The sequence below is a fragment of the Heliconius melpomene genome, chromosome 20 (genome assembly GCF_056956725.1).
Source record: "Heliconius melpomene rosina isolate 202511_hmr_F chromosome 20, ASM5695672v1, whole genome shotgun sequence".
Taxonomy (NCBI): Eukaryota; Metazoa; Arthropoda; class Insecta; order Lepidoptera; family Nymphalidae; genus Heliconius; species Heliconius melpomene.
In genome coordinates this window covers 1,086,613-1,100,473 of record NC_140408.1, presented here as the reverse complement: position 1 = coordinate 1,100,473, position 13,861 = coordinate 1,086,613, and the positions used below count along the sequence as shown (strand labels likewise).

The following is a 13,861-nucleotide window of genomic DNA, read 5'->3' as shown; positions in this document are numbered from 1 at the left end:
GCACCATTTTTATGTAATACTATTGTGATGGTAAATCTGGGGTGGGCAGCAGATTATTCCGGTGTGGACATGGACCACCCGGCCGCCCCTTTTCCTAAGCCCATGCAAATAGCTATTTATCGCTTATTTTTCGAAAAAAAGTTACGTTTTATCGGCGTATGTAAACATAGCTATTTGTAGGTACGTACTCCACCGAAGCATTTGGCGCTCCGTTCTCTCTGACTTTCCCGCGTGAAGTTAAGTTATAATATAATACATACGACAGGCTTGTGCACAAGCAGCGTGTTCTCAATTCACATGCTCGTGCCGTCAGCTAGTGCTCATTGAACGTCGCTTTAAGCGCGAGTTTGTGAACGCGGTATAACGTCATGTCAATTGTCATTGTCAAAGAATGAAAGTTGAAGTTGAAAGTACACTGTGGTGTGCAGCTGCACTGTGTGTGAATGTGAAGTCAGAAGTGTGGTGTGTTTTACAGAGTAGAATGTTCCTTGATGTGCAGTCGAGCTCAAGTGTAAATAAAAATTAAAAAACTTTAAGCCAAAAAATATATATAGTGGACCGTAATAATAAATAAAAAGTGGCCCAAGATATTGAATCTTATCAGCTACATCATTGTTTTAATTTATTATTAGCATATTATAGTTAATTGCGAATTACATGTATTATTTTTCTGTCATTAATAATATATAAATTTAATTACTTACACTGATACTAATATAATGAGAAACACTTCGTAGCTCTACAAAGTAGTATGTGCTTTATCTTGTAGTTAGTATTGTGAATGTGAAGTGGGAACCTAAAAGTCATTAAAAAATTTGTATCAAGGAGAAAAAGAAAATTTAATTTCACATTTAATATAAGAAATGATGGAGGCTGTAAAAAAAATATCAGATGAAGAATTAAAAGAATATTTCCCAGATTTACCCAATGGACCTTTAGATGTGTTTAGAAAGCGAGCCACATTTAATTGGCGACTCATGAAACTAGTTTATGAAAGTTTGTCAACAATAAAAATAAAAGTAAGTTACCTTTTTTATTATTTTTTAAATATTTTATTAACTAAGAGTTAACTTTTATTTAATATTTTGTTTTTATTTTTGTTCCCTTGTATTGTTTCCCTTGTGCATTTTTTCAAAATTTTGTGCAAATGTGAAAATGTCATTTGGAAACACCAAAAACACTGACAACTAATGCCATACAGATTTTCCAAGAACTGCAAGTTCAGTGATCATGTTTTTTTTATCCTTAGTGTAATATTTTAATATGATTTTAAAAATGATAAAAATATTAAAATTTATTCTCATATAGCATGATATATATAAATTTATGGAAAACCATCCACTATTCCACCACTCAGACGCATCCCTCACCTTAGATGAAGAAAGGCATATTACTATAAAACAAATGTATACTATACACAATGAAAATTTTCTACCATTGGAAAAGGTAAGAAACCTAAAGAAATATTATTTGTAGGTTGTTACATATTATAATATTTCCACTACTCAACATGCAATACCTTGAAAAATTCGGTGGAAAGTGGGGAACAGCATTCTGTTCAAGAGGGAACCTAGAGTTAAGACACTTCTTAACACTAGGTTCCCTCTACTTACTCAGATGTATGCAGGATACAGCATTATGCTGATATTACAATTGAATTCAATTTTACTAGCTCTTATATTATTCTAGAAAAAGAAAATTTAATTTAGGAATATCACTAACAAACTCAATTATACTTGCAATCAATATAAGTAATTTCAAATATAATAATTGTAATCTAGTGAATTAAATTGCAATTGAAATTAAAGTACTAAATTAACTTGAATTTCTATTTCTTGATTCTATTAATTTTTTATAATTTCTTTACTAGTTATTGGAAGAGCCAAAACTATTCCAAGCGGAAACTCAGGCTATATTCATGTTCAACAGTTCTCTAGCAGTTAAGCTATCATTAACATTTCGTATGTTCTCAAATACAATACAAGGTAGTGGTGGACCGCATCACTATCATTTCATAGAAGATTCACAAAAAGGCAAAATTGGTGGTTGTTTTGCTTTGACAGAAGTTTCTCATGGTTCTAACGCTAAAGGATTGAGGACTACCGCAACTTATGATGTTGAGAAAAGGCAATTTTGTATACATTCCCCTGATTTTCAGGCTGCTAAATTTTGGGTTGGATGTATGGGTGAGTTTTAATATGATGAAATTTTTGTTTTTTTTTATATTAAAAAACAATAATTTAGTTTTTGTAATAATCAACGGTTGTTGTTGATTATGTTGAAATATGTATCAATAACAACCATCTACATAAAAAAATATATAGAAAGAATCTACCTACTTGTATGTTTTAGTCACGTTTAGTATTATGAAACTGCATTCTTAACTATGTTCTAGAGAAAATACGTAACAGATGACACAACCAAACTGACTTAATCGAATTTGTTTTCGAATTTGAATTTGTTCACGCTTAGTAGAGTAGGCAGAGGCGTTGCGTGTTGAGTGGTGGAACTGAACGTCAAGTATAGTCTTGCTACTGTAGCGAGAAAATAAAAATAATTCATATCCTGTGAGGGAATGGAACCTCCAACCGTTGCGTGTCCTTCAGCTAAACATGGATAAGGCGTTGTGTCATTGTACTAACACGAAAGGTCAAATTGCTATCGACATTTATGACATTGTTATTTAAAATCATTTTATCAACGTTTACTCATTAGCGTCGATATATAAGGAAGTTTTTGTGATGCATTTTTTATTTGTCTAAGTAATTAATCCTCGAATTCCGCTTATATAAACATGTACATGTACATTTTAAAAAAATATAGGGTTCCGTACCTTAAACAATAAACTGAATTACTTAACTGAATAATTTATATATCTGCAAACTACTTGTCAACGTAGTTGTTAACTTTTGTAAGTCGTATCTTCCATTGACATATATAAATGACATTAACGAGTCCGACTCGTACTTTACGTGTTTTTTTCGTGTCCCATATTATTTTCTTACGTTTCTAATTGAATATGAATATAAACATGTGTTAGAAGTAGAACCAACTTTATGTATAACCTTAAAGGCCTTGATCTAGCGAACTTGGAACGCGTATACGTAATGTTTTACATATATGTATGTAAAACAAAATTACAATACAATTGGTACTTTAGAAATTCCGCTTAGTCGAAATTACGAATTTGCATATTTTTTTTACTTTCGTATTGTGATGGTAGCAGCTTCACACTCGCTCGAGTTAATGAGGGGATTATATTTTAAACATACTTAAGTACATGCTTAAATGTTTCATAAATGCACTAATGAACGACAAAACACTATAGGTAATTTCATTCCCAAGATTAGCGCGTTCAATAAAATGAACTCTACAACTTTATAACATCATCATAGAAGTATTTATATAGAAATAGAAGTAATATTATCATATAGATTAATAGGATGTTAAATTCAGACATTTCTCAATGTACATACATATATGAACAGTGTTAGAAATCAGGTAGTTTTACTAGTTCCTTTTCTAACTTAAACGATTACGTCATACTGCTTTACTGCATCATGGAATGAGAGTATCGTAATTGAATTAATTCCTTGAAAAGGAACCAGAATACCAGAACCACTAGAGGAAGTGTGGTGTACTTGTCGCTATAATAATATATTTTGTACATTATACGTGAACCAACGTACTAAGTACTTAATATATTTTAGTTATATGTCGGTCAATGTCAATAGCTGTGAATATCGGGACTATATTGGTTCGATTCAATAGTAATATTACCCGAATAGTGCGTTGTGGGGCTTTAAAGAATTGTTGAATTATTTTTCTTTCATACTTTTTTTATTTTTTCTAATTATTTATTAGAATAACGTCAATTTTATTATCTTATTAACTCTTTTCTAGCTAAATTAAAAAAGTTTTTGTGGTCTTCAAAACGCAGAATCCTTGTAATGGTTTGGTTAGCAGAGCTGTTTAAACAAAAATATTCTGGAATATTCCATTCCTTTTGATTGGTTGCCCACTAAGTATTTGCCCACGGCTGCGCCCGCGTTGCCAATTCAAAATGGTAGTTCCTGAGATTAAACACATAAACAAACTTTTCAGCTTTAATATATAATATTAATATAGAAGTGTAGATTATAACATAATATTCACAACGATATTAACAATAGAAATTATGAACTATTTATCAGAATTTAAGTTTATTGACTCCGACCTTAGGTAACATTAAGATGTAAATGAGCTTGATATTGTTTATCGTTGTTGGAATAGTAACGAATTAACTCCATTTAATAATTAAATAATTAAAAAATTGTATGGGTAATAATTCCTTCTGCCTATTTTTAAACGGTTTTATTTAGCTCACCCCGTTTGTTTGTTTGGGTCAAATTTAGTAATTGAAATTTAACCCTCTTCCCGTTAACCGATTGATCTGAAATTTGGTATACGCCTTTGATTCTGGTGACAATACAATTATCCATATTCAATATTATTGTGAATCCAAGATGGCCGCCGCTACAAGATGGCGGACAACTTAGTTTTTTTCAATCCCATCAATATGGATATCAAATGAAAGGGCTTGTCAAGTAGAATTCAGTGGACTATACAAAATCAAAATCCAAGATGGCCGCCACTATAAGATGGCGGACAAGTTAGTTTTTTTCAATCCTATCAATACGGGTATCAAATGAAAGGGCTTGTCAAGCAGAATTCAGTGGACTATACAAAATCAAAATCCAAGATGGCCGCCGCTACAAGATGGCGGACAAGTTAGTTTTTTCGATCCCATCAATATGGGTATCAAATGAAAGGGCTTGTCAAGTAGAATTCAGTGCACTATACAAAATCAAAATCAAAGATGGCCACTGCTACAAAATGGCGGATAATGTAGTTTTCAATCCCATCAATATGGATATCAAATGAAAGGGCTTGTCAAGTAGAATTCAGTGGACTATACAAAATCAAAATCCAAGATGGCCGCCACTATAAGATGGCGGACAAGTTAGTTTTTTTCAATCCTATCAATACGGGTATCAAATGAAAGGGCTTGTCAAGCAGAATTCAGTGGACTATACAAAATCAAAATCCAAGATGGCCGCCGCTACAAGATGGCGGACAAGTTAGTTTTTTCGATCCCATCAATATGGGTATCAAATGAAAGGGCTTGTCAAGTAGAATTCAGTGCACTATACAAAATCAAAATCAAAGATGGCCACTGCTACAAAATGGCGGATAATGTAGTTTTCAATCCCATCAATATGGGTATCAAAATAAAGGGCTTGGTAAGTATAATACAGTATACTATACACAATTACAATATGAATCTCCCACCTAAGTCAAGATCTGGTATCCTGTCGAGGACTGTGTGGCTATAGGGTGCCTAAAAATGATACGTCGCTAGGGGTACCACCCAAGGTAAAAGGTAAAAGCGCGCCGAGAACTGTATGGCACTAGGTGGATAAAAATGATATGTCGTTAGCGTTTTCCCCTCAAGATTCAGGCACATCTTGTTGTACATAGCCTTGTCCCTCTATTGGACCTCTGGGGGGGTCGTTCGTAACATTCTCCATTAACCTTGCAATAATGAGACATCGAGCCTCATTTCAACGAATTGAATAGCATGAGAAATAAAAACTAAAAACTTAAAAATAAAAAAGTAAAAAAAAAATTTTAAGTTAAACGGTTTTATATTGCAGATAAATGTACTAAAAGCTAAAAAATAATTTCATAGAAATTATGATTACTAAAATAAAATCGTGGGGACACTTGCTACTTACCACTAGGTGGGTGAAGTCTCACGCTATGTCTTTCAATTGTAGATATTGGACGTGCCCCACGATTAAATTTTAGTAATCATAATTTCTATGAAATTATTTTTTAGCTTTTAGTACATTTATCTGCAATATAAAACCGTTTAACTTAAAATTTTTTTTTTACTTTTTTTATAATACATATAGTCGTAAATGAAAGAATGTCTTATTTTATAAAATTTTTATAAGCTTTTTTTACTGTGATTTTAGCACCTGTAATCTAATTTCAATAAGAAATATCAATACTATTTTTTTTTCTCCAGGTAAATGCGCAACACACGGTATTATATACGCAATGCTAATATCAAAAGGCAGGAATCATGGCTTACACGCGTTTGTGGTTCCCTTGAGAGATCCTAAAACTTTGAAACCATATCCTGGAGTGACCATTGGTGATATCGGCGAGAAAATTGGCCTAAATGGTGTTGATAATGGGTAAGTGTTACAATTTAAAAGTGTTAACTGATGAGAGGTTTGAATAATATCAAACTTTTAAAATAAAATAAGCTCTCAGTCTCTTATTTTTAAAAGAATGGACATATTTTTTGAAAAACTGAAATTTAATCTTTAATATTCCCATTTACAAAAAAAAACAGATTCTATAATTTTTAAAAATTACAATTACAGGTTCGTCATGTTCAACAAATATCATATTCCTAAAGAAAATGCTTTAGATAAATTGGGGGGTGTGGACGATAACGGCGATTATAAGACTCCCTTCAGAGATCCTAGCAAGAGGTTTGGTGCGTCCTTAGGTATATTATCAGGTAAGATTTCAGTTCTGTTCAGTTCTTATATTTAATATGGCGTTTCGGGCGTGTTAGTTAAGCACTAATCGCTTTGAGCCAAGTATCTTACTTGGCTCAAAGTAATTTATTTATTTATTTATATATACTTTATTGCACAAAATTACAAAACACAATGTACAAAAGGCGGGCTTAACGCTAAAAGCATTCTCACCCAGCCAACCTTGTCATGTGGGATAATAAGTATGCAGGTGTGCAGAAGTAAAATATACATACATATACATCCAATAAATATATAAATATACATATAATAAATAGTTATACATATATTATATAATTATAATAAAATATTACGGATATTCTAAATAAAAAAAATAAATAAAAATTATAAACCATATAATAATATACCATACCATATTTACAAGATAAGTAAGTTTTTTAAAAGCCCAACTCAAAAGAGGAGCCTTATAAGTTTGACGTTGATGCTTATCTGACTGTGTTATCGTAACTCGAGCGGATGGACCGATTTAGATGCGGTTCTTTTTTCATTTGAAAAAAAAAAATCAGTTTCCTTGCGGTGGTTCTTAGTTCTCTTTAATTTTAGAATAAAATATTATTGCGCAGAGGTTTATTTTTTTTTATTTTCAAACATTTATTTATTTGGTTGATAAACTATGAGTAAGTCAGTCATTATTTTATTCAGATTCACAGTGTTTTGAATAGTCGTCAAACAGTTAATAATTTTGTCAGTCAAACATACAAATAGTAATTTATTAGTCAAACAGTAAATAAATCATTTCATTTATTGATTTATTCAAATATTTATTTATTTTCTAGTTCTTTATAAAGAAAAATTAATAAAAGACGATACTTATGTAACGTTATATTAAAAATCATTGTTTTATTTATCTTTTAAGGTTAATATGTTTCCTTTGGAATTCATATTTTAAAACTCAATTATTGATGTAATAACATTGTAACTTTAATCGGTCACCCATCACACTATATCAATATGTTTTATATTTTCATTTTGATAAATTATCTATTATCGTATGGCTGATAACAAAATAAACAAAACACAAGAATATCATATGAAACATACATAACAAAGAAAAAAAAATCTTAAGCCCGAGATCAATCTTGAGATGCCGTTTTCATTCATAAATTATGTAGCTATGAATAAAAAAATGCATCTTTAGATCGATCTCAGACTTGAGAGCGATTTATAAGTAAGGGCCTTAATGACTCAATCTCACTGAAAAGAGCAACTGTTAGGATTGTTGCCGGCTCTCACTGAACTGCATTTCGAGCCGATGGCACCCTGGCACCTACTGTTAAGACACTCTGTTCTCCATTAAGACACTTCCGTTTCTCACTATTCGCGTCGTTACCAGAGCGAAAAAATACAAAATATTAAATATTTCATTCTCTCGAGTGGGAATCGAATCCACAAATTTAATTATTATAATTAATTTTAATTCTTTAATTATTTTTTATTAATATTCCAGGCGGCCGTGTCCATATAACATCTATATCAACGAATTACCTGCAAAAAGCAATAGTAATAGCCATTAGATATTCAGGTGTGAGACGACAGTTCGCTTCTGACGACGCGACAGAAGAAACAGCTGTTATAGAATATCAACAGCAGGTGATGTTTTTTTAATGTTTTTTTTTGTGTTTTATGCTTATCACAGGCAAAGGGGACCGGGGGAACTTAGTGTTAAGATCGCTTTGAAATTTGCTTTAGATGGCTGTTCAGATTTGAATCTAGGTTTTCTTCCTTTTTTAATATTTCTTAACGAGTGAACAATGCGTGTTAGTTGAAAAATACTAATTTCAGGGCGGCCACGACTCATCGACCTTACTGTAGGAAAAATCTAAATATTTTAAAAATGTTCTCTTAATTGTTTTTCAGCAAATCCGTCTCTTCCCGTACTTGGCTGCGACATACGCATTAAGAATATTCTGCACTTGGTTCGGCGCTTTACATATAACCATATCTGTTGAGAATTTAACGGGTAAATATAATATCTATTTACGTTTTTTTTATAATAATGTTACTTAAAATACACTAAGTATCGATTGGTAATACTAATTAATATATTCTTAGAATTTCTTCATAAGTTTAGGCTAAGGTAAGAATACTTACATGTGGCAACAAAGTGATAAGACACTCCGTGCCCATTAAAACACTAACGTTCCTCACTTTCCGCTTAATCGTCACCGATAAGCCGCTCATCAGTTTTGATTTTTTTTTAGCTTCACACTGTATACCGCATATAGCAGGGTAACCAAAAGAAATGGTATTTGTGAATGGTGAAAAGTAATAGTCCGACACTCTTCGTCGGAGTCGATCGTCAGGGATCCAGGGAGAGGACCTAGCTCCTCTCACTCCTCCTCCCACTCCTCGACGATCCCTGTCAAAACTCCGCTCCTCACTTTCCGCCAAATTATGTATAGAATATTTTTATTATGAATCTATCTATTCGTTTACTCAGGGGAAATTAATTAATTAACATTTTAGTTTTCTGGCTCTGGTAAAGCGTGACTATTACTTCTGCAACTTAACACAAAATGCCTTGAGAATTAGGTGGTGCGGGGGGAACGGAGTGTTTTATACTAGGTTTGATCTGCTTATCCTTCTTACTATATGTGGAATAAACTGAAGCTAGAAAATATAATTGAAAAAAAAAATGGCTACATAAGCTAACCTTTATTATTTCGGATGTTTTTAGTATATTTCAGTAAATAATATTATTGAATTTCAATTCCCTATTTTCACCCTTCAGGCACAGTGGTGGAGGACTCAGCTGCTCGCGGCATGGAGGTGCATGCGCTTTCGTGCGCCGCCAAACCCCTTTGCGGGTGGTTAGCGAGAGACGCCATACAAAATTGTAGGGAGGCGTGTGGCGGACATGGTTACTTGAAAGGTGAGGCTTTATATTCGAACTAGAAATGTGCCGATCATAAAATTTTGATCGATTTACAGACTAACCGAGTAGTTTTATAAGTCAGGCAAAAAAGGCATTCTTGCTTCAACAATTGGGCAAAGCTATGCGGAATATTAATTCCAAGTTATGGGTATCGTACTACAAGAATAAATAAATCTCCACATCCAACGCTGATATCTCAATTAAGTTCCAAGCGCTCTGACCACTAAGCCATAGGTTAGCGGTCAGAGCGGCTTCCAAGAGGCGCGAGTTCAAATCCCACTACGTTCAAAGTTTCTTACGTTTTTAAAAAGTATTTTGAAGCATGGAATAACACTTTAAAGATGTCAAAAAGAAGAGAATGCAGTGTCTCAACACTATATTTTTAGGTTCCTCTCCCTGCTATGTGCGGGAAACAGAGTGAAGCTAAAAAAAATAAATAAAAATATATCATTTTAGCGGCAGGTATAGGAGATTTACGTAACGACAATGATGCAAACTGCACATACGAAGGTGAAAACAGCCTTCTTCTCCAACAAACAAGCAATTGGCTGTTAACAATTTGGTCGAGAAGACGGGAAATAACGGAGAAAGATACTCCGTTGGGTTCTTTAGATTTTTTGAAGAATTGTGATGAGAATTTGAAGAATAGTTGTCAGTGGAAGACTTTGGAAAATATCATGGAGCCGGGTAGTAAGTATTTTATTTATTTGTACTACTGTTTTTTTTTAGTTTCACGTTTTACCTGACGTTATAATGCGTTAGGTACAGACTTTATCCCGCAAATCAACTAATTCCTGCTTACCCTGTAAGCGTGATAAAATGTGAAGCTCGGGTCCCTTATATGTATATTTATGTAGATATTATTACAGTAAAATTTATCCATCTGTACATTTAATAAAATTATCACTGATCGCTGTTTGTATATCTAAGATATATTACAAAATTTGTCATTGGCGCCATTTATTAATGAAATGGAACCCAAAATAATGACTTTTAAAATAATTTACTTAATTTCGTTTTGACATAGCGTACTGAGTGGCGGAACTCAACGCCGCGCTTTGTATTTTGTCATAGGAGGAAAATGCTATATAGTTACTTTAGATCACGAATATTATATTTATATTCATTATATATTTTTTATTTACAGATCTTGTTCAAATGTATAAATGGCTAACTGCATATATTTTGAAGGTAACATATGAAAAAGTGAACAAATTAAAACAAGAAGGCAAAAGTAATTGGCAAGCGAAGAATGATTCACAATCTTATAATGCTGTTATGTTATCTGTGATATATGGAGAGGTATCGTTTTATATATACCTACATTTTTTATTAAATTATTTCAATAGTAACTATAATATTGACAGATTAATTATACAAAAATATTCTATTATACTAGCACTAGGTTAGGTCACTACAAATAGTGCGTTTTGGTTAACACCTTTTAAATTAGGGTCCTATATCCATCCCTACATTTACACTACTGTATAGTGCCCTGGAAGTGTTCATTAAATAGTAATTAATTTAGTTATACTTTACTATGAAAAGTTGTAACATGATTAAATATTTTGACTGAATCTTTTTAAATGCATGCATGGCAAGAGGTAAACATATTAAGATTTATTTAAAAATGCAGTGTAAATAATTACTTTCTTTTTATTAAATAGCACAAAGTCTGCATTAATTTTTCTTAATTACAAAATAATGAAATGTGTACTTAAATTGATACTTCCTTGACCTGTATTTTATTTTAAAAATCGGCCATATTATACTCGTATTTTATTAATCGATTATTTTTATTTTGTGTTAGAATAGTAGTATAAGATCGATTTTTTTTTCAGAACTTTATTTTGAATAATTTCTATAACACGGCGAAGAACTTTGAAGATGTAGAGTGCAGAAAAGTTTTATTGCAACTAGTATCTTTATTTGGAGCATTCCTTTTAGAAAAACATATGGCTACTTTATATATTGTAAGTTATCATTTATTAAATAGTATATGAAAATATACTTTCATTTGAAACAAAGTTTTTGAAATTTTTTTGTTATTAAAATATATTTTATATAAATTATACTAAATTATTATTTTAAATACCTCCATCCATCCATCAAAATCAATATTTTGAGCATCTTCTTTTAAAAAATTACCTTTTTAAACATATTTATTGAGGCCAGCGTGGCGTTATAGTACAGCGTGTGATTATAAACGCGACAGTTGCGAGTTCGATTCCGTCTCGGAAACGGAAACCTACCCTGTTATATGAGGAATACAGCTTGAAGCCAAAATAAAAATAACCAATTATTTTGTTCCAGGGTGGTTATTTCACAAAAGACCAAGGTCTCATACTTCGCGAAGGCATCCTTCACAGATGTTCGTTATTATTGCCTAATGCCGTATCGTTAGCGGACACACTAGCGCCGCCCGACTTTTGTTTGAACTCAGTACTTGGGACCGCTGATGGGGAGGTGAGTGTGGGTTTCTAATTTGAGAAGTGACAAAAAAAATATAAAATTAATTGTTAACAAAAGACGTTAAGCTATAAAAGTAGTGACATATATTAGATGAAATAAAGAATTAGAAACAAAAACAATTTGAACTCAGAACTATTTCCCAATGAATATTTTACTAATGATTACTTTCGATGCCAATCATAGTCCAGTGACTCAAGCGTCAACTGTAAGCGGGACGCGAACGCGAGGTTGGCGTTTCAATTTCTAGTCCAAGAGATTTAACATTTCTATTTTCTTCCTCTGGAAACGATGTAAAGCCACTCAAAACGAAACACTGAATGTGTTCAGAGGACAGTGAAGAACGGATGTTTCTTAACACTAGGTTCCCACGTTTCCTTTGCCGACACCGCTATGTGCGCAGTGTGAAACTAAAGAAAAATAAATAAAAATATTTCATTCCACAGGCCTACAAGAATATACAAAACAAAGTGATGACGTACCCCGGAGCGATGGTGCGTCCCGAGTGGTGGCGAGACGTGGTGTTTTGGGAATCTTATGTGCCTTCTAAATTATAGATGGTAAAAATTTAAAAAGTTGACAGAAAAATAATTGTGTATATTTTTTTTAAATTTTAATTTATTAATATTTACAATTATGTTAAATTATTATGTTTCAAATGTTTTATACTTTATTTTTTAAATAAAAAAATTCAATTTATGTACCAATGATTATTTATCTTGAAAATTTTGTATAAAAAATGTATATTTAATATTATGTTACATTATTTATATATTAATATGTGAAGCAGAAACTTTGACCCCTTTTTACGAAAATTATGCGAACGAAGATAGAGACGGAGTACAGAATATTAGTCTATTTTAAAATAATACATAAAATTAATAAAATAAACATGTTTTATCACACATTATCATAAGTTTCACGATACATACACTTATGTGTAAAGGGAGTAGCGACGTACACATTGCTGTGTTAACGTGCATTTAGAGCGTCATTTTTTCTTAAGTATGTATTATTAAATATTCGATTGTATTCTATACTAATGACCCGCCCACGTCTTCACCCGCTTAAACTACATAATTATTATTTCACTAATCTGCATTTTGCTGAAAGTAAAGTTTTAATAAGTAAGTTATTAAAGCAATTTTGTCGTATATTTTTTTTAAATGGCATAACTTTTTTTATTAATGAACCGATTGAAATAGAACAAACACTAAATGTTAAGGAAAGTTTGAAGAAATACAATATTGAAATGCCTCTCCCTACCTTGCTCTTGTGGGATACACGTGAGGGTAAAATAATGTGATAGAGAAAACGTTTCAAAGAATTTCCAATTTTATATACACTTATACATAATTGTATAGCTTTAAATATTTAATAATTCAAATATATTTGAGATCATTTTGTTATGTTATTTGTTGATGCTACGAGAAAATTTGTAAAAGTAATGATTAAGGTGAATGGTGCTAATTTTATATTTACAATGGTTTTTATAAATATATTTTTATACATGTATTTCTGCATTTTTATTGTAATTTAAGAGATTTTTTTTAATTAATAATTCTACAATAAATGCAAGTTTTAGTTACAATTCAAATGAAAGAAATTTACACATAATGACAGATTGCATTGTAAATATACCTATTTCTATCGGCTTTCATAAGAATTCACCCTTAAAGCCGCTAGCTGATGTTTATATAAGGAGAATAGTAGAGGTTGGTTTAGTTGAAAAATGGTTGAACGATGCAATGTATAGAATTAGATCTATGTACACTACAGAAGAGGAGGTCAAAGCTCTGATAAACTTGAAAAAACATTATTGTGCTTTCATTGCACTTGCTATAGGCTATACAATAAGCTTATTTTGCCTCTTCGGAGAATGGCTACACTGGCACTACAT

General features: G+C 31.8%; 1 protein-coding gene across 3 annotated transcripts; it reads left to right on the top strand.

The window, feature by feature from the left end:
- The first annotated feature begins 391 nt into the window (after window positions 1–391).
- Window positions 392–13,473, top strand: LOC146527438 (peroxisomal acyl-coenzyme A oxidase 3-like). Of its 3 annotated transcripts, none has more exons than XM_085204599.1 (14): window positions 392–511; window positions 770–1,019; window positions 1,309–1,446; window positions 1,871–2,186; window positions 6,074–6,245; window positions 6,438–6,577; window positions 8,065–8,207; window positions 8,475–8,577; window positions 9,349–9,489; window positions 9,949–10,182; window positions 10,640–10,794; window positions 11,334–11,465; window positions 11,806–11,958; window positions 12,408–13,473. In XM_085204599.1, exons 2-14 carry the CDS (start codon window positions 864–866, stop codon window positions 12,516–12,518), a joined length of 2,094 nt encoding a protein of 697 aa, XP_085060725.1. In that variant the 5' UTR covers window positions 392–511; window positions 770–863; the 3' UTR covers window positions 12,519–13,473. The 3 variants fall into 3 exon arrangements, with proteins under 3 accessions (XP_085060725.1, XP_085060727.1, XP_085060726.1); XM_085204600.1 differs by lacking the exon at window positions 392–511 and adding an exon at window positions 522–659; XM_085204601.1 differs by having other exon boundaries at window positions 444–1,019.
- Window positions 13,474–13,861: the final 388 nt, after the last annotated feature.

Bases quoted from the DNA above. Each gene is read 5' to 3' on its own strand.
- LOC146527438 (XM_085204599.1), top strand. From the start codon at position 864: ATGATGGAGGCTGTAAAAAAAATATCAGATGAAGAATTAAAAGAATAT. The intron at 6,246-6,437 runs GTAAGTGTTACA...TTACAATTACAG, and splicing joins CTAAATGGTGTTGATAATGG to GTTCGTCATGTTCAACAAAT. The intron at 6,578-8,064 runs GTAAGATTTCAG...TTAATATTCCAG, and splicing joins GTCCTTAGGTATATTATCAG to GCGGCCGTGTCCATATAACA.